The following is a 21,145-nucleotide window of genomic DNA, read 5'->3' as shown; positions in this document are numbered from 1 at the left end:
GAGAGGAACCTGGAACAGGGAAAGGAAGGAACTACACCATAGAAAGATTCTCTGAAGTATTCAGGGTACTGGGGAAACAATGCTGAAGAGAATATGGTGATCATCTGGGAAGCAAAATGGGGAGCTGGCTGTAGATAGTGAGGGCAGCACGGGGCAGGGTGAGGATGCAGAAGGTAAGAAAGAGGGAACAAAGGAAGCAGTCAGGAGGCAGCTGGGGGACAAAAGGAGATGCCGCTCTGCTGCGCCATGGAGCTGGGGGAGCAAGGTACCAGGAAGAAAGTGGGAAGGGGTTGCAACTAGAAAAAGAAGGCTCAGGAGAGACCCTAAATGCAGGTTGCAGGCCTACTGCATACAGAGTGGGTGCTATGATGTACTCTCTGGCTTCACTCATAATGTTGGCCTTGCTACTTAATTGCCCCATGTTGCCTATTGTGAAGCGCTTAGAGATTGATGTCCTTAAATGTGATTTATTGCAGGGTCATATGAACTTTCCATTTTTTTTCTTTCTTCTTTTTTGAAATGGAGTCTCGCTTTGTCGCCCAGGCTTGAGTGCAGTGACGCAATCTCGGCTCACTGCAACCTCCACCTCCTGGGTTCAAGCGACTCTCCTGCCTCAGCCTCCTGAGTAGCTGGGACTATAGGCAAGCACCACCACGCCCAGCTAATTTTTGTATTTTTTTTAGTAAAGACGGGGTTTCACTGTGTTGGCCAGGATGATCTCCATCTCTTGACCTCGTGATCTGCATGCTTCGGCCTCCCAAAGTGCTGGGATTACAGGCATGAGCCACTGCGCCCAGCCTGAACTTTCCATTTCTATCCCAAGTCTCCTATTCTACATGCTGAGGACGCCAGAGGGCCCCCTTACCGCAACTCCCCACCACCCCCTACCACCCTCCTCCCTGTCCCTGTACTAGATCTGAATTAAACATTAAATGAAATAAGCAGACTTTTTATTCATGTTGTGTGATCAGGTGCTTTTGGTCTTCTACGAAGCACAGACCGACGACCTGCCCAAAATACCTGCTGTACACTGCAGATTTTGGAAATTATTTTCCCCAAAGTCAGGTTGCCCACTGCAGACATGCTACTTTGCTTTGGGAACCCCCAGGGCCTTCCTTTTCCTTCCTTTACCAGCCTATCCAGCCCCAGGTCTGAGGGCCTGTGGAGCCATCCTCAAAGGATATTCTGATTGTTTAAATCACTTGGTCTCCAGGAGACCATACCTGGCTGGCATACCAGCATTTAGCACTGCGTCATCCCTGTACTTCCTGCTAAGCTCTTATGGGAATCTGAACTACAAGTTTCAGTTGCCTTGTTGATTTTACTCTTTTTACTCTATCTTTGAGGTAACCGTGACCCAGAGAAGATGGGACCTCTCAAGGTCTCTTGGGGAGTTAAGTTGTGGAATGAAACCATGCGTGACTCCTAGACCAGTGCTCTTTCTACTAAAGCTGCCTTGAGGTCACAGGGAAAGCCCAGTTCTAAACCAGGGGCTGACAAACTTTCTCTGTAAAGAATCAGACAACAAATACTTTAGGCTTTATGGCGTGAAAAAAACAAATTTTCAATAAATTGAGTTTAAAGATCTACTTGGTTTTTATTAGCAATTCGTGAATCAGGCAACATGTTATCTATAAGAAATAGGAAGGTACTCTGTTGGGCATGGCAGAACAGTTGGTTTTTATAAGGTAACTTAGGTAAAAAGCAGATTGGTTAACATCAGGTTACTGCAGGTAGTTTTCCTTATAAAGATTAAAGCAGAGGGGACTTCTTTATTATTCTGACTAAAACTGGCCTATTATCTCTCTCCTAATTTCTCAAGTCAGATAAACAACTTCATTTCAGTTTGGTGATGTGGAACTTTAGCGTGAGTGACTCCATTTTGGTTTGGTCTCTTGGGGCTTAGTGCAGGAGCCAGTCTAAATCAATGGCCTCCTATACATTTAATTTAACAGTGGGTCAAGGCAAAACTGAAGATAATTCATAGGTATTTGTATAACAATTGATAAAGCAAATTTTCATAAATTTTGTATTGATGAAATTCTAAGTACAACAATATGTAATATTAAGTATAGTAATAATGATAGATATACTATCATTCATAGATACAGAAATGAATGAATGTGACTGTGTCTCAAAACTTCACTTATAAACTCTGAAATCTGCATTTCATATAATTTTCACATCATGAAATACAGGCATACCTCAGATATCACAGGTTCAGTTCCAGGTTACTTCAATAAAGCAAATGTTGCAATAAAGCAAGGTGCACAAACTTTTTAGTTTCCCGGTACATGTAAAAGTTGTGTTTGCATTATACTGTAGACTTTTAAGTGTGTAATACCATATGTCTACAAAAATGTTTATGCCTTAGTTTAAAAATAGTTTGTTGCTAAAATTTGCTACCAATATCTGAGCCTTCAGCAAGTCATAATCTTTCTGCAGTTGGAGGGTCTTGCCTGGATGTTGAAGGCTGCTGACTAAACAGTGTTGTGTTGCTGAAGGTTGGGGTGGCAATTTCTTAAAATAAAACAACAGTGAAGTGTGCTACATTTATTGACTCTCACAAAATATTTCTCTTTAGTATGTGGCACTGTTTGATAGCATTTGACCCACAGTAGAAATTTCTTTCAAAAGCAGAGTCAGTCTTCTCAAACTTTGTCCTTGCTTCATCAACTAAATTTATGTAGTATTATATATCTCCTTTGTTGTCATTTCAACAAAGTTCAGTGTCTTCACCTGGAATAGATTCCACCTCAAGAAACCACTTTCTTTGCTCATCCATAAGAAGCAACTCCTCATCTGATCAAGTCTTGTAATAAGATTGCAGAAATTCAGTCCCATCTTTAGGCTCCACTTCTAGTTCTCTTGCTATTTCCACCACATCTGCAGTTACTTCCTCCACTGAAGTCTTGAATCTCTCAAAGTCATCCATGAGGGTTGGAACCAACTTCTTCCAAACTCCTGGTAATGTTGATATTTTGAGCTCCTTCCATTAATCATGAATGTTCTTAATGGCATCTAGAATGGTGAATCCTTTCCCAAAGGTTTTCAATTTGCTTTGCCCAGATCCATCAGAGCAATCACTGTCTATTGCAGCTATAGCCTTATGAAATATATTTTTAATAAGACTTGAAAGTCAAAATTATTCTTTGATCAGGACTACAGAATGGATGTTGTGTTAGCAGGCATGAAAACAACATTCATTTCCTTGTATATGTCCATCTCAGTTCTTGGATGACCAGGTATATTGTCAATGAGCAGTAATATTTCGAAAGAAATCTTTTTTCTGAGTAGTAGGTCTCAACAGTGGGCTTAAAATATTCACTAAACTAGATCTGCTGTCATCTAGTCATTGTTGTTCCATTAATAGAGTACAGGCAGAGTAGATTTAGCATCATTCTTAAAGGCCCTAAGATTTTCATAATGGTCAATGAGCACTGGCTTCAACTTAAAGTCACCAGCTGCATTAGCCCCTAACAAGAGGGTCAGCCTGTCCTTTGAAGTTTTGAAGCCAGGCACTGATTTCTCCTCTCTATTTATGAAAGTCCTAGGTGACATCTTCTTCCAGTGGAAGGCTATTTTGTCTACATTGGAAATCTGTTGTTTAATGTAGCCACCTTCATCAATTGTCTTAGCTAGATCTTCTGGATAACTTGCTGTAGCTTCCACATCAGCACTTACTTCACTTTGCACTTTTATGTTATGGAGACAGTTTCTTTTTTAAACTTCATGAACCAACTTCTGCTTGCTTCAGATTTTTCTTCTGCAGCTTCCTTACCTCTCTTAGCCTTCCTAGAATTGAGGAGAGTTAGGGCCTCACTCTGGATTAGGCTTAGGCTAAAGGGAATGTTGTCGCTCATTTGATCCTCTATCCTGACCACTCAAATTTTCTCCATATCAGCAATAAGCCTTTCTTATCATTTCCGTGTTCACTGGAGTATCACTTTTAATTTCCTTCAAGAACTTTTCCTTACAACTTGGCTAAATGCTTAGCACAAGAGGGCTAGCTTTTGGCCTGTCTTGACTTTCAACATCCCTACCTCATGAAGTTTAATTGTTTCTGGCTTTTGATTTAAAGTGAGAAATGCGCAATTCTTCCTTTCACTTGGACATTTAGAGGCCATTGTAGGGTTAATTGGCCTAATTTCAGTATTTTTGTAGATGAGGAAATATGGAGGCCCAAGGAGAGGAAGAGAGGTAGGGAATGGCCCATCAGTGGAACAGTCAGAACATAAACATTTATCAATAAAGTTCACCGGGCCGGGCGCGGTGGCTCAAGCCTGTAATCCCAGCACTTTGGGAGGCCGAGACGGGCGGATCACGAGGTCAGGAGATCGAGACCATCCTGGCTAACACGGTGAAACCCCGTCTCTACTAAAAAAAAATACAAAAAACTAGCCGGGCGAGGTGGTGGGCGCCTGTAGTCCCAGCTACTTGGGAGGCTGAGGCAGGAGAATGGTGTAAAACCGGGAGGCGGAGCTTGCAGTGAGCTGAGATCCGGCCACTGCGCTGCAGCCTGGGCAACAGAGCGAGACTCCGTCTCAAAAATAAATAAATAAATAAAAAATAAAAAATAAATAAAATAAAAATAAAGTTCACCATCTTATATGGACATGGTTCATGGCACCCCAAAGCAATTACAATAGTAACATCAAAGATCACTGATCACAGATCACTGTAACACATATAATGATAATGGAAAAGTTTGAAATATTGTGAGAATTACTAAAATGTGACACTGAGACACAAAGTGAGCACATGCTATTAGGAAAGTGGCACCAGTCAGACCTGCTTGCAGCAGGGTTGCCAGAAACCTTCAACCTGTAAAAAAAAAAAACACCACAGTATCTACAAACCCAATAAAATGGAGTGCAATAAAATGAGCTATGTTTATATTCTCCTTTTGATTTTTTTCCCAGTAAGTAAAAAATGTATAAACTATTCTTAACTTGTAGGCTACACAAAAACAGGTATCAGGCCAGATGTGGCCCGAGGGACCTAATGGGTTTTGCAGGTCCATTTTCTAATTGGAAACCTGTAAACTGGGGCCCTATTGGCCAGATTCAGTCCACCTGTGTGTTTGTTTCACTTCTAACAATGTTTTTAGTTGAATGAGTTGCCAATATTTTTGTTTCTTGGTTTTAAAATGATACTACTTTTTTTTTCAAATTATAAAATTAGTATATCCCTACTATGAGGTAATTTGGAGTGTTGAACATTTTGGCATGGATCCCTTCAGCCTTTTATCTATGCATGGTGTATTTTTTAATAGTTGAGATAGTAATTTGTAGACAAACTATGTATCTGCTTGCCTACTTAACATCCTAGCAGAAGCATTTTATATCATTTTAAATAAATACTTTTATTAACATAACCTTTTAAAACTTTATGAAAATCTTTAAACATATGTAGTAGACGCTAGTTTAATGAACTCCTTGTTAGTTCTTTGACAATTGTCAACTGCTAGCCAATCTTGTTTCATGTAAATCTCCTTCTGTATTATTTTGAAGCAAATCTCAGACATTGTATAATTTCTAAATATTTTATTTTATTTTATTTTATTTTTTTTTTTTTGAGACGGAGTCTCGCTCTGTCGCCCAGGCTGGAGTGCAGTGGCCGGATCTCAGCTCACTGCAAGCTCCGCCTCCCGGGTTCACGCCATTCTCCTGCCTCAGCCTCCGGAGTAGCTGGGACTACAGGCGCCCGCCACCGCGCCCGGCTAGTTTTTTGTATTTTTTTTTTTTAGTAGAGACGGGGTTTCACCGTGTTAGCCAGGATGGTCTCGATCTCCTGACCTCGTGATCCGCCCGTCTCGGCCTCCCAAAGTGCTGGGATTACAGGCTTGAGCCACCGCGCCCGGCCTCTAAATATTTTAGTATGATTTAGTATGATTCTCTAAAAGCTAAATATTCTAAGAAAAAGGGTTTTCTCTCCGAAAAGAAACACTAAAATATTTGGGGGTAAAAGAGAATGTTGTCTGTAACTTTCATATGGTTCAAGAAGGTCTGGGTGAAGAGTATACAGGAATCTTTTTTTTTTTTTTTGCACTGTTCTTGCAACACTTCTATAAGTTTGAAGTATTTTGAAATAAAAAGTTTTACAAATGTAGATTACTTTTAAAATGTGGATTACTAAAAAAGAAAAATAACCACAGTACTAGACCACACCAACAAAGAACAATCATTCTTTAATAACAGCAGAACATCATAGCATTCAAAAAATGAAAGGTCATCTTTTAAAAAACCAATTTATTTGTTCAAGGCTCAAATCCAAATAAAGTCCATACAGTGCAATTGACACGATTAAATTTTATTTAATTTATACGTTTCCCTCCTCTTTTTTTCCTTGTTATTGCTGTAAAAATTTTGTTGAAGAAACTGTTTGTAGAGTTTCCTCCTATCTGAAATCGGTGATTACCTCCCTTGGTGCTGTTTTATGTGTTTCTCTATCTCAGAGAGTTCCTGTAAATTGGGAGTTACATCTACAGACTTGATCAGATTTATATTCCTTTTTTTTTTAAGTAGTCAACATTTCATAGATTTTATGTAAAAATCCTGATTCAGGCTCCCTTAGGAAGTGCTGCCACCTGGCAACAATTGGTCCAGGGTTGGGGAGCCACCATCCCCATTCCCCACCTCCCAACCCCATTTAGGTGGGACTTGAATTCTCCTGCAGGCCAAAGTTCATGCCACTTCCCATAAGCAGTTTCACACATTTATCTGCCTGGCTCCCACAGGCATGGGAAGTTGACACCCCTATTCTAAACATTGCCTCTTCAGGAGCTTTGGTAGATTTCCTACCAAACACACACATCACACACAACAAGTGGCCTTTCAAGAACATAGTAGAGATGAGAAAAAATGATTTGGAAAGAGACTTCCTTAAAGTGCTTGAAGGGAAAGTGATAAGCAGCCAAACTGGGGGAGGCCGAGTTATAGAGTTTGGTGAGAACACAGGTTGAGGGAAAGAGGAAAAAAAAGTAAAACCATGAATTAAATTAACAGAGTGCTGCTAGTATGAGAGTTGGAATGTGTTAACAGATTCCTAATCAATAGTAAGAAACAAAGACAGCAAGTTGGTTTAAAAAAGATACTTTAGTCTTTTAATATATTATAATATTGAAACATTAAAGAGAAGAATTTAGTAAGTGTTAAATTGGCCAAGACTCCTAGTCAGAAAGTGCAAGCAGGCAGTTGTAGGATAACAAAAATCAGTGTGGAGATTAAATGAATGAGGTAGGAAAACCTTCTAGAAAAGGCCCCTGGAAAAGAATCAGGAACCATACTGTGGGAATGGTGAAGAACTGGTGGAAATTTGAGAGAGGAGATAATCTTGAAAGTCTTGGGTTTTTTTTTTTTGGGGTTTTTTTTTTTGCAAATGTATTGAAATGAGAAGTATTATAAAGATAGAGGAAACACATCATGTTTAGTGGTCTTGAAAATGATAAACTTTTGCAGAAAAGAAAATAATTATGACAACTTGGGCCCTTTCCGGAAATTTCCAGATAGTTCCCCATACTCAGAAGAATGATTAAGAGAGAGAATCTGTGACTGGTTATGAGGAAGGATGGAAAATTTTGAAGGACGGGTTATGTAATTTTTAGACTGTGTTGTTTAAAACTGTTGCTGTGATATTTTAGTTATTAATAACAATTTGGGGAAATCTAGTCAGTTCTGGAGAAACATTTGGCGCTAATAAGAAAGAAATGCCACTGTTTGTGAATTCCCAAGTGGATGTAAAGACCCATTCACTTGCTAAGCCTCTTAGGAAACCCAGAGCCGGTTTTACCCTTAACAAGCTGTTGACAGAGTCTGATCAAGGTACCACCTGGAACATGTTAACAATACAAAAAAGTGGATGTGGAGTCAGACCTGTTTCAATCCCTTTATGTCACTCACCATGTGACCCTGGCAGATTACCCATGGAAAATTTCTAGGGTGTAAAGGTTGTTTTACACACAGTAGCTATGATTCTCACTGCTTGGATGGTAGGAACTCAGAACTCTGAATACTTCCAGTACTAACGGCAGCCACAACAGCCTACAATCATAGCACACTTACATAATACCAGGTACTCTTGCAAATGCTTCACATGTATTATCTCATTTAATTCTTAAAAAGTCCTACAAGGTAGGCACTGATATTAAAATTAGTCCCATTTTATAGATGAAGAAGCCATAGCTAACTTGCCTAAAGTGGCCTTGTAAGCAACAAAGCTGGGCTTTAAACCCAGGCAGGCTGAATCCAAAGTAGAACTGTGCCTTGCCTTACCACCTCCCACCTTCCAGTCACGGGGAAACACAGACAGCAATACCGAATACTAGCACTTCCCAACCCTGGTTCCTAATCCATGTGTCTCAGTTTTCTTGGAGGTCTTTGAATAATTTTCAGAGTTTCCAAAAGCTTCAGTGGAAACATACAAACATGCAATTATTAATAGACCACAAGTTTTTTAGGTTGGAATCCACTATTAACAACAGCTTAGCTCAGGTTTTGAGGAAGCTCTGATTGGCAATTGCATATACAAAAACATTGCAGGTTTTTGTTTTTGTTTTAAGTGGGAAGATGAATCATTACTTAATAAATGCAATTTAGTGGAGTAGATCTTTCTGAACATGTGGCATATGGAGGAAGAATAAAGGGTGCTTGGCTTTGAGGAGGTTGGGAAATGCTAATATACATGTGTATGCATGTTGCCCAAACTGTTGGCCTTCAAAACTCTTCCTTTTATTTTTAAATAACACGATTCTTTAATCTGACTTGGAGTCAATATATTTTTCCCTCATTATTTAAAATATATTGTTGGCTTTATATTTAATATTGGAGTCTATTCATCAAGTGATCACATTCTTAAAACATGGTCAGGAACTGGGATGCAGAATTGCACGTACTGTAGATTCCTGGCTAAAAACGTAAGTTATGCAAAGAACTGGCTTTTTAATCTTTTTAAGCTGTGCCCTTGAATTTTTTAAAAAGAAAATTTAAGAATAAGACTCTACTATCAAAACAAGGGAACATGGACGATTTTTTAAAAACAAACACCTGTCCATTATTCGTGCATTAGCTCCACATGGCCAGCTTGTGGCAGGCCCTCTCTGAATACTTTTTCAATGAGCAGTCCCTGGATCTTGGAAGAAAGATGCCAGCGGCCAGGGCCCTTCATTTAAAGAAGAGGACTGGGTCTTTTGCGTGAAATAGTTTCTACGCCACGTTGGGAAAAATCAATCTAGGCCTCTCTTGACGGCCATGGAAAAACACAGGTGACTCCTTATTCTTGAGCATTTGATGCAATTGAAACAGCACCGGACTTCCTGCGAATCCTGTGTGCAGAGTCTGGAACAGGAGCTCACGGACACTTCTGCGGCCCGGGGCCTTGTTCTGACAGTCACCAGGCTGTGTGGCCCAGAGTTCTAACTGCGTTGACCTTCGGCAGGTTCTGAATTGTGTCCTCCCCGAGGAGGCTGAGGCCGCTGCCTACTTGGTGGGGGGCCCCGGCTGGCCCCTGGGTCAGGCATGGGGCCTTGCGGAGCCCTCGTGGGTCCCGCCGCCGCCCTCCTGAGGCCTGATCCTTGGCGCCACGGTTCCCCCAGCCCCGGGCCCGCAGGGCTGCGGGTCGGGCCGACCTCCTCCCGGACGGGCTGCGTCCTCTGCCCCGCGCCGGGGGCGGGCCGGGCCAGCAGAGCCGAGCCGCCGGCGTCCATTTTCTGGGCGGTGCTGTGCAGCGCCGCGGCTGGACTCACGGGTCCGGAAGCACCATGGACCCCCGGGGAAACGAGCCGGCGGCTGAGGAGCCGAGCCCCGTAAGTGCCCCTTGCAGGGTCTTCGCGGGGCCGGGGGCGGGGCGAGGCGCGGCCTGCGGCCATGGGGCCCGGGGCACCGCCAGCCCGACTGCACCTCGCTTCTGGAGGGAGCCGGGAAGCCGAGCTGGGGAAACCCTCGCAAGGGTTGAGCTCCGAAAACGCAGCAGAGCCGAGCTGCCCGCGGGGAGGAAGCGCCCGCAGGTGCCCGGACTCCGGAGCCCGCGTCCGGAGCGGAGCGGAGCGGGGCGGGGTGGGTTCGGCTGGAGAGTGCGGGCAGGTTGCGCCGCATCTCGTGGCCCAACTGCGCGGCTGTGCTAGAGGGCGGGGGCCTTGGAGGAATGCGCTCCCGGGACTGGGGACGTGGTGGGCTCGAGTCCAGCGGGCTCGGGCACTGCGTTGACAGTCACACCTCCTGTCTCCTGGATTGAGAATCGGACCCTAGTCCTGACCCTACGGGAACTTGATAATTTCCTTGATGCAACACCAAGACCCTGGAATTGAACGGGACGTGCAAAGGCAGAGCCCTGCCCCCAGGGGTTTGCAGTCTTAGCTGCCTACTTCTGCAGTAGTTAGGTCTGCTCTGTTGGTACAACATACAACACAACCGCCCGCCGTTAGCCACTTTTTTGTAGGGTACATCATAAATCACCTGAGATTTTAGTCTGTCCGCGGTTCCACTTTATAACTCCTGCACTGCGGTAGGTAAGTGCCTAATTCCATTCTGGACGTTGGCCCTAATTGAGTATCCCTTCTAAGGATCGATTATAGGTGATATGTGTTATAGTGCCTTATACACATTTTAAAGGTTAAAGACTTTTCTTCTGTAAAGTTCAACTACTTGGTCAGATTCTCATGGTTAAAAAATGTGGAAGAGTTTTGTCCTGGTTTCAGAGAAGCAGCTAGTGAGGCGCTATATCTAAATGTAGTGTTTTTCAAGAGTGGGGGACCCATTAGAAGACTGTGGGATCAGTTTAGTGGGTTGCTACTGGAAATCTTCTTAAGATATAGAATATACAGTACAATACAGAGAAAAATAGAATAGAAAATAACATGCACTGCACATAGTGAAGGTAAGCATTGTCTTATGAGACTTTTGGTTTTCAGTTTATATAACATAAATTTTTAAAACAGTGGGTCACTGGCTGAAGAGTTTTTAAAACCCTGACTTACTGGTTAATGGCCCAGGCTTTGGAATCAATTGAATCTGGATTTGAGTCCTAGTTGTCACATAAACCAGCTGTGTGACCTCGAACAGGTTCTGTGGCCCATTAGAGTCTCCGTTTCTATAGCTGTAAAATGGGGGAATGTTCCCTACATCTGAAGGTTGTTATGAAGACAACACGAAACCACATATGTCAACCACTTTGTGGGTGCTTGACTTATGTGTTCAATATGTGCTCGTTGCAGTTATTGTTGCTAAAACATCAAATCCTAGCAGCTAGTCATGGGACACTGCACTTTGCTTTTCCTTTTTAGATCTTGATGTGGAAGAAATGGAGGACTCAGAACCAAGGATTTCCAAGTGATTTCTTCCAAAGCACAGGAATCTAACTCTGTTAAAGCTGGTCCGTTCTAACTGAGGTAACTAAATTCGCATCTCTCCTTAGTCTACATGAGATAGGAAATGGTCTTTCTGAGGGACTCCCAAAGGGTATACAATTCAAGACAGCAATCCATCAAGTTTTGGGGTTACAAAGTGACCATGACACTCAAGTGATGTGTTACTGGGAGACTGGATGTGTGAAGCCCCCGTGATGAAGGGGAACTAGGAGATCAAGGCTTTAGGACAGCTGGTTTCTCATTCCAGTTCTGTCAGCAATTGTTCTGGAGTCTTCCACATGTCTCTTCACAGATCTCTAGTTTCCCTAGGCTGGAAGGATGCACTGACATTGCTGAGGCCCAGAGAGTTTAGATGACGCTTCAGGGTTACCCAGTGAGTTGGGGTCAAGGCAGGACTGGAACTTGGATCTTCGTTGCTCAGTCACGTAGCCAGCTTGAGCCAGAGTGAGCGCTCTGCTAGGCACCAAGTATACAAACGTGAAGAGACCATCCCCAGGACACTTGCAGCTGTCGCAGCCAAGTATTGACGGCCCAACACACTAAGCTCTACCCTGGAGCCATATACGAAGTCCCAGATGGTGACAATAACAACTACCATTTATCAAGCATTTGTATGCGTGTGTATGCTAGGCAGTGTGAAGGGCTTTAAGCACAGTATTTTTTATTTACCCCTCACGATAGCCCTAGGAGGTAAGGAAGAATAGGTGTAAAGGATTGAAATGTGAAAATAGAGACAGGTCATGGAGGGCTTTGCATCTCATATTACATGTATGAAGTCCCTTCTGTGGGCACAGCACTGTGCCAGGACTGCAAAGTGACCATCCTGGAGGAGCTTGCAGCCTGATTCCAGAGAAGCACGGTAGGGTAGATGGTGCTTGCCGTTCACCCCCACCTCCTTCCCCTGCTTCTCCAGCAGTTGCAGAGTGGGGTCCATCACAGGGACAGACCAGAGTCATAGACATACCAACATTTCTACCTCTAAATTCAATGTTTCTTTTTTTTCCAATTAAATCTATACTTCCGCCCATCTATTAAAACTTATGCCCTCAATTTATAAATGATAGTAAGGCCTTCTCTGAATTCATTCATTTATTTTTCATCAACAAATGTTTATTGAGCTTCTGCAAGGCACTTGGGTACTCAAGACCAGACAGATTTGTTTTTACAATCGTATTAGTCATTTCCAGTCTCTTAGCAAAGAATTTGTTGTTCAACTGTTAGCAATTTTCTATTGTTAATATGCTGGAACGGCAGCTCATGGATGTTGGAGATTGACCCATACGTAGAATTCCAAATGGATATATAGGAAAGCCATTTAAAAAGTCTTAATATCTTTAGAAAGGAATTTCACACTTCTCTTTAAAATTTTGATTTTGTCATTCTTGTTACCTGCTTATAGAGGCCTTTTTATTTGTACATTTAACTCAGAATCCAAGAAAAAGCAGTTTGGCAAGGGGGTTTTGTTTGATTTGAAACGTTCTCTTCTCTTAGCTTTGTAGGCCACAGAAGACTGTGGGTATTCAAAAGTAAAGTAATTTAAGAAATATGTTTGTTTAATTTATAAGGTAGAAAATTAGAGATAGCTCTAAGAATTGCAATAAGCTACAGAAATCAAATTGCAAGACTTGAATGCTACCTGTAACAACTTAATCCCCAAATAAAACAAATGAGATGTTGAATGTGAACATGCTTTGTAAACTTTAAGGTGTTCTATGAATGCTGTACAACAATCTACTACAAGTATGACTGTGCTAGAAAGAATGGAGAATTCAACTGCCACAAAAATCTGGTCTCTTCACTCTCAGACTCTGTTGAGGAAAGAAGATATGCAGAAATAACCATGTGATAAATGCAAAAAGAAGATATTTTGGTAATTTGAGGAGGAAGGGGTCCCTTTTATCCCTAACAGTCAAGAGGCTCTTGAGAAAAAGCACCTAAGCAAGTCCTTCAATGATGTGGCATTTCAATAAAAGAACGGGGAAGAGGCATTTGAGATAGGAGGACTAGTAGGAGATGGAGAAACATGGAGCATATTCAGGGAAAAGAGTCAAGTCCAATTGAGTTAGAACTGTTCTATATATAGGCATCAAAACTGTAGAACATTCGGTGCCAAATGATACAGTCTTAAATGCCAATTAGGAAATGTGAATGCGTTAACCAATAGGTGTCATTAAAGATACTTGAACAGGGGAGTGTTTTGGTTGTGCTTCAGGACCAGGCTCTTGTGAGTAGCTTGGGGGAGATCAGGAGGAGAGGCAGGGCAGAAACTAGAGGCCAGAAGGCCAGTTAAGCTGCTATGACCCACCAGGGAAAAAGAGGGGCAGGAAAGGCCTGAAATGGTTGATAACAATGAAATGGGAAAGGAACAGATGCAGAGGGAAGAACTGACAGAATCTGATGTGTCAGTGGAGAAGGAACAGCTAAAGCTGACACTGCGATTTCCAGAGCAGTACTACCCATGGAAGAAACTCAGAAGGAGGTAAGGAGCTGCATTTTAGAGGTGCTGTGTTTGCAGTGTTGAAGCATGCTGTCTCCCAGGCAGAAGGGGGCTTTGCACTCCACAGGAAGGCCAGGGCTCATTTGGGAGTCTTTGGTTTATAACAAAAAGTCAAGAGACAGGAAAAGAGATTTTTGAGAGAGAACATCAAGAGATAGGAAAAGAGATTTTTGAGAGAGAATATAGGGGGAAAATGGTTGAGGATGGAGCCTTTTGAGAAAAGAATGGAAGATCCAGGGAGGCAGATAGAAGTCTGGCAAGATAGTAAGGAAGAACCATGGAGGAACGCAACTCCAGAAGCCAGCGGAAGGAGGTTCCCAATGGAGGGAGCCAGGTACGTCAGACCCTGGAAGGTGAGGGATGAGCTTAGGAAGACTCTTGGATTGACAAGTGCGAAGTTACATTGTTGGTGTTTTCCTTTTTAAGGTAATATGACGTATATGATGAATATTAAGTGGTTTAATTTACATAAGTGTGTAGCTTACACAAATCAAGAATCACTCTTAAATTTGTCCCTGGCAAGTCTCATGTTTCTGATTATGTTTCTGAACATGTTTCTGATTATGAAAATTCAAGCTGTTAAATGTGATTTTAATAGTAGTCATACACTGTATTCTGTTGTCAGCATACAAATTAAAGAATATCCCTTAATAGAATGAGTCCTTTAAAAACTACATTTCTGTTGATGCAAAAAGTTTCTAACAATAATGTAATTCCATTGCCTTTTACCATATGGCTATTGTATGACATATGCGTGTCTGCGTGTTTTCACGTGCATATGAGCTTAGTACAATGGAATGAGGAGACTGGGGTCAGATAAATCTAGTTTCACAACCTAGCTGGGCCACTTTCCAGACTGGTGACTTTAGAAGAGTTTCTCTCTAAGCCTGACTTTTTCCATCCATAACTCATATAGGATTATTTGGAAGACTGACTAATATATAATTTGGTCAGGATCTCTTTATACCGTAGCAGGCAATTAATTAATATTGGTTCCCTTCCCCTCACAACCTTGTATAGATATATAAATTTATATAATGTGCATCTACACATAAAGCCTTATCTTAAAGACTCATTTTAATTTGTTAATTTTATCATGGAAAGCACACACCTCCTATTACCACTGATTTATTCTGGGTTAGTCCCAGTGACCATCAATTTAGTATGGACAAGAATCTACCTGGGGAACTTGTCAAAATGTAGATTCCCAGGTGGGGCAAGGGAATCTGTATTTTAAACAGCACTGTCATGGCTGGTGATGAAGATGAACAATTACCAACTTCTGTGAAGCAGAGGAAGAGATAAACCTGAGATTTGAGATGCTAGTTTCAAATCCTGTTTCTACCAAAGATATGTCTATGCTCAAAATTTTTATGTCATTAATGTTAATGGATTATATGCATAATCAGATAAAAGCAAATACTTTCCAGAGAGTCAGGGAATGGTGGTATTATTGCACCCTCCTGCCCCGCATCATCTCATTGCTCTCTGCTGTGTGATCACATACTGTGTAACATGCTGCCTGCAAACCAGTTTCTTTTCTGTGGAATAAGTGATGACACCCTGTCCCATGGCCAGAGTTTGCAAAACCACTGTCACTTGTTTGTTAGCAATATATATAGTGACAACACTACACAGTCATGCCATTAAATTATTCTACATGACTCTGCTGGTAGATAAACATCTCTGTCATTATATTATTTCCCTCAATCTCTGCATCTTAAAGTCACTTAATTTTTAGGCTAAAGTTCATATTCTTCATCTATGCCAACTCCATTTTATAGATGAAAAAATAATTTGGCCGAGCACAGTGGCTCATGCCTGTAATCCCAGCACTGTGGGAGGCCAAGGCTGATGAATGACCTGAGTTCAGGAGTTCGAGACCAGCCTGGCCAACGTGGCAAAATCCCCGTCTCTACTAAAAATACAAAAATTAGCCAGGCATGGTGGCACACACCTGTAGCCCCAGCTACTGGGGAGGCTGAAGCAGGAGAATCACTTGAACCCGGGAGGCAGAGGTTGCAGTGAGCTAAGATTGCACCACTGCACTCCAGCCTGGGTGACAGAGCAACACTCCATCTCAAGAAAAAAAAAAAGAGAGAGAGAAAAAGAATGTATCCTTTTTTTCTTCCTAGTTCTAGCTCCTCTCTTTGTTTATTCACAACAAAGGATTGAGGTATATAGACATGTTTGGTGTTTAACTTAGATATGGAAAGTATAAAACATTTGACATGTATGTTGAATTGCTCTTTATGTTCTCTACACATAATTTAGAAATAAGATGACTTAGTGGGAATATATTTATGAAAACTATATTGAGTCATTTTAAAATGATGTCAGCATCCTTTTGCTGGTTTGCCTCTTTGGAGGAGGATGCTGATGGCCTGGAGCCTTTCCTAGAAACAGAGTTTCTCTCTCTATACCCACAGCTCCAAGGAAAGAGGATGGAACTGACATTCATGGAGTTAGGTCTATACCTTATATGCATTATCTCTGCCATCTTTTAGAACCTCAGACAACATGGTGTGGCAAGTGAAGCAAAAAGAAACTCAACAACTACAGCCAAGGTTGTAAAGATGAGAGTTTTTTTTTTTTTTTTAATTATTTTTTAAGATGGAGTTTCACTCTTGTTGCCCAGGCTGGAGTGCAGTGGTGCTATCTCAGCTCACTGCAACCTTTGCCTCCCAGGTTCAAGTGATTCTCCTGTCTCAGCCTCCTAAGTAGTTGGCATTACAGGTGACTGCCACTATGCCCAGCTAATTTCTGTGTTTTTAGTAGAGATGGGATTTCACCACGTTGGCCAGGCTGGTCTCGAACTCCTGACCTCAGGTGATCCACCGGCTTCAGCCTCCCAAAGTGCTGAGATTGCAGACGTGAGCCACCGTGCCCATCCTGAGATGAAATTTTTACACCCTGGGGTCTGTCTGACTCACAAGGCCAGCCTCTTCTCTCCACACTCTGGGCTGCCTCCCCAGCCACATAGTGAGAGTATGAAACTGGTGTTTGTTCCTGATTTTTTTTTTTTTTTTTTTTTTTTTGAGACAGAGTCTCGCTCTGTCGCCCAGGCTGGAGTGCAGTGGCCGGATCTCAGCTCACTGCAAGTTCCGCCTCCTGGGTTTATGCCATTCTCCTGCCTCAGCCTCCCAAGTAGCTGGGACTACAGGCACCTGCCACCTCACCCGGCTAGTTTTTTGTATTTTTTTAGTAGAGACGGGGTTTCACCGTGTTAGCCAGAATGGTCTCGATCTCCTGACCTCGTGATCCACCCGTCTCGGCCTCCCAAAGTGCTGGGATTACAGGCTTGAGCCACCACGCCCGGCCTGTTCCTGATTTTAACTGAGAGGCTCAGAGATCCTCATCCTTAATATTATTGTAACCTCAGACTTTTTGACAAGAAGCAAATGGAGCAGAGATAATGTGCAAATTTGAATTTGTTCAGCAAATATTTACTTAGTATCAACTACCTGCCAGGTAGGAGATCAGAACCCCAGCCTCATGGAGCCTCCCTATCTCCCTAACCTATCCTTATCTACTGTTTGTGCTGCTGCAAACTTTTCTTTTAGAGTAAAATGCCAATGGAGTTCCACACTGATCAGATCAATTAATTTGTGTCTTGCTATAGCTGTCACTGTCACTGTGCTGGGCTAAACGTTCCCAGAGCCTATACCAGTTGGAAGTTTAAAGCTACTCCTTGGGGGATTGCCCAGAGGGCTAAGTAAATGTTTGTTGATTACCCTCTGAGGCCCTGAGGAACTCTACAGGGGGCTAGGAAAATTGCCCAGAGCCCCTGCAGGGCTGGGTTGGGGTGAGAAGAAAGACATCCGTGAGAATCCAGAGGGGAGGCCTAGGAATTGTTCCCAGCATGACTTGGCTTGTTTGGTTTCCTCACCTGTAACCAGAGAAGGTTTCGCTCAATGATGGCTGTTTCCTTCCGGCTCTAAGGTGTAGTACTTCATTTTCTTTCGAGCAGAAAAGCAGAGGTGCTGGGACAAGCAGGGGCAGGGACTCAGTCTGAGGTCTCCCAGGGGTCTCAATGTAGCAGCTCCCTCCTGTCCTCATAGATATGCTGATATTCGCCAGACTTCGGCTTCTGCCTTTACCCTCTACACTTTTGAGGAAAGTGCATGAATTTAAGGGTGGGAGCTTGTCCATTTTTGAGGGAATGAAGACTCTTACAGAAGGATTGGGATGGGCTGGGAATCATGGTTTTCAAATATAATGCTTATAGGGAACCTGGGAAATAAACTAGCCCAACCTCTTTGCCTTCCAGATAAGGAAAGAAATGTCCAGAGAAGTCTTAGGACTTGCTCAAGGCCACATCATTAGTGGCAAAGTGGGAACAGAACCCACTGTCCTAGGCCCAGTCTGCCAGAAACAGGCGGGTTATCAGCAAAGCAGGAGATGGCAGTCAGCAGCAAAGCTTAAAGAAGGACTGGCACTGTCCCATGAGAGCGAGCTGACCATGACATCTGCTGGACTTCCAGCAGACACACGCAGTAGGATACCATGATGCAAAGCTTCCGGTCCAGTTGGAGCCCTTGGGTTTTTGCCAATTAAGATAGTCAAGCAAATTTCTTTTTGACCTGGGAGAGGCAGAAGGTTGTTTTCCATCTTACAAAAACATTTCTCCTCTTTTGTGTAAATGAAAATTCCTAAGCTATGTTATAACTTAATATTGAAAGAAATTAAACATTTTCTCGGGGAGGGAGGAAGACCCAGCTTGCGCACCAGTTTTTCTGGCCACTACTGTGAGTGTTCATACCAGGATGCATTTTCGTGAGAACTCCAGTGGCTATTTAAGTCCTGGAAGGGTATCCTGAGATTATTTCAGCAACCCATGAAGGCAGGCTTTGTGCAAGGTGAGACAGATATGAGCTGTCACTTCCTGCTTTGTGAGTTGGATATTGTTTCTAGGCCCTGTTTTATATATGTTATTTTTCCTGTTCAAGTGTTAGAACAACTTCTGACTATTTGTAGAGTTGATTACAATTAGATAATAAGACCACCAATTCAGTCCAAACACAGATGAATTTATTATCTTGCCAGGCAAGGGAGACCCGCATATTCAGATCAGTCTCCCCATACTTTTGTGTGTTTCGTGTAAGCACGGAGATTTCCGATTAGTTCTAATAGCACAGTGATTGGCTCCCAGACACCTAAATTAGGATTCCCTTTTTGAAAAACCTACTCAGCATTCTGGTCTGTCCCTGCTTAAACCTATTTAGTCTGGTCTTCTAGTCCCTGACTTGAGCTCAAAGAGCAAGGTTTCTCAAGGTCTCCGTGCGGGTCTTTGATGCTCTTTGGTGGAAGAGATTTACAGTGTAGCCCTAACCAGCGCCTGTGGCTGAACCACGCCTTCTGCAGTGTGTTCAGCCCTTCTCTTGGATTAATGCAAGTTCCACCTTTGCTTTAATGGGAGGGGACAGAAGGACCACTTTGAGGAAGCAGAGGCAAGAAGATAGTCTGCAAAAGCCATGACGTGGCACTGAAATGAAGCCCTGTGTAGGGTTTTACTCAGACGTTAGAGAACTGGCTGCCCCGGAGTGCTGTGCTAACTAGAGAAAGAAAAAAAAACCCTGACCTTTAAAATTTTTCCTGTGAAGGTCTAGCAGTTCTGGAGTGTCTTCAGTGACTACACAGTGTAAAGCAACTTTGTGCACAGAAGCACGGTAAATTACCTAAATGGAAATTTGCTTCTAAGTGAAGTTCTTACCCTGTCTGTTGGCTATTTAGAGTATTGTCAATATTTGTTTTTGTTTTTGACATTTTCAGGAAACTGAGAGCTTTTTGTCACATTTGAACAATCTCTTTTAAGAGTTTCTTTTCTATTTATAATGCGTTTCTGATAAGATTTGCGCCTTTCTCTATTTTAGAAAATACTTCTTGAGGTTTTCTTTTTCCTTTTATGAAGTTTAAATAGTTGTCTTACCTCCAATCCTAGCAACTCCCTTACATTAAAAATGACCTATTTTTTTTTTTCTCCCATGAGGTTCCTTTGCTCAGAGAGAATAAGAAAAGTTCTGGTAATTAGTCATTGTGGTATTCTGTAAACAAGTACTTGGGAGGCCATGATTTATATTACTGGTCGGGAAGGAAAAAAAAGGGGGGTTTGTGTATCTCTAGACGATTACCCTTGTGAAAGGCAAGTGCCTCGTATTCCCAAAAGGTCTCTTGGGTGCCCTGTTTGTTGTGTTAAGGTCTCTCAAAGCTGGTGGCCATTTTCTGTGAGCTGAATCCCTGTGTGAAACTCCTCCTGCTGTGAGGTCTATGAGCATTTGTTTTCTAAAATGAAAGCACAGGCAGAAACTCAAGCTATTCTACAGAACAGTCTGTTCTTTCGATTTTTTTTTTTTAGATCAGTATATTTAAAGCATAATTTTTCTAAACAACATATTGCGAGTGTTTACCTGCAGTGGTTTGGAGTTTGCGTGGGGAGTTTTATTTATTTTTTAATGTAGACAACTTATTTACCAACGTCATTGCTCCTTCTGCTCAGATAATTCTACCCTAAACTAGGTGAATAGGGGAACTATGTAGGTACCTGACTACTGCCAGAAACTTTCCTTCTGTTTCTATTAAATTTCTTTTGGGGTGAAATTGGCAACAGCTGACTGGAACGTAGCTCCCTTAATATTCTTCCCCCCCCCACAATGTTTTCCACTCGAATTTTTTTTTTTTTTTTTTTTTGTCTGAACCATTGTTCATCCATTCGAAAGACTGGCCAGAGTTTTTGTCACTTTTCCATAGTAGGAAAGCCTCTGTGCCTCTCCTTGTACCTCAGACTTACTGGTGGGCTTGCTTGACAGCTCTGCCAAGCGCCTGCGTCTCCTGAGCCTATGAAGAGGCAACTTTCACAATCCTGTGCTGCATTCGAGCTCTGTGCTGCCAGGCCTGGCCTCCCTCCAGAGGTCGTAGTGTTGCCAGCAGTGGCTTCAAACTGGAAACATGGGAGGAGGAATTGTGGGAAATGGGGAAGAAGAAAATGTTTGTGCAGGGAAAGTGTGTACATGGACTTCAATAAATATCTGAGGGCCCAGGCCCATACAGATAATCTCTGTACGTTGGCATTTTGCGCCTGGAGCCAGATGTCTGTTGACAGTGGGGAGGAGGTGGGGAACACCCGGCCCAGAGCCTCGGCCACCTTCCAGCAGGAGGTCCTCACGCCCCAGACTGCTCAGAATGCTCCCCGGACTGAGGGATCAGCTGCACATCCCCCTGATGTCACTAAAGCTGAAATCTGCTTCCTGGGTTTAGCCACCATTTTCATTGAGCAGTTCTGAGGATTC

General features: G+C 42.6%; 1 protein-coding gene across 15 annotated transcripts in view; it reads left to right on the top strand.

The window, feature by feature from the left end:
- Nucleotides 1–21,145, top strand: part of ZBTB38 (zinc finger and BTB domain containing 38) — a 157,750-nt gene that overhangs the window by 68,794 nt on the left and 67,811 nt on the right. For 5 of the 15 annotated variants that reach the window (XM_033212464.1, XM_033212465.1, XM_033212467.1 and 2 more), the window contains 2 exons: nt 11,279–11,383; nt 13,068–13,232. In XM_033212464.1, coding sequence (XP_033068355.1) covers nt 13,212–13,232 — 21 coding nt within the window. In that variant the 5' untranslated portion in view covers nt 11,279–11,383; nt 13,068–13,211. Of the gene's footprint in view, nt 1–9,309; nt 9,803–10,106; nt 10,505–11,278; nt 11,384–13,067; nt 13,233–21,145 lie in introns of those variants that run through there. The other 10 variants (XM_033212471.1, XM_033212472.1, XM_033212474.1 and 7 more) reach the window with 5 other exon arrangements.

Source organism: Trachypithecus francoisi, unplaced genomic scaffold (genome assembly GCF_009764315.1).
Source record: "Trachypithecus francoisi isolate TF-2019V2 unplaced genomic scaffold, Tfra_2.0 Lachesis_group0, whole genome shotgun sequence".
NCBI classification, from domain to species: Eukaryota; Metazoa; Chordata; class Mammalia; order Primates; family Cercopithecidae; genus Trachypithecus; species Trachypithecus francoisi.
Note: the sequence above shows the minus strand (reverse complement) of the source record. Positions and strands in the feature narration are given on the sequence as shown.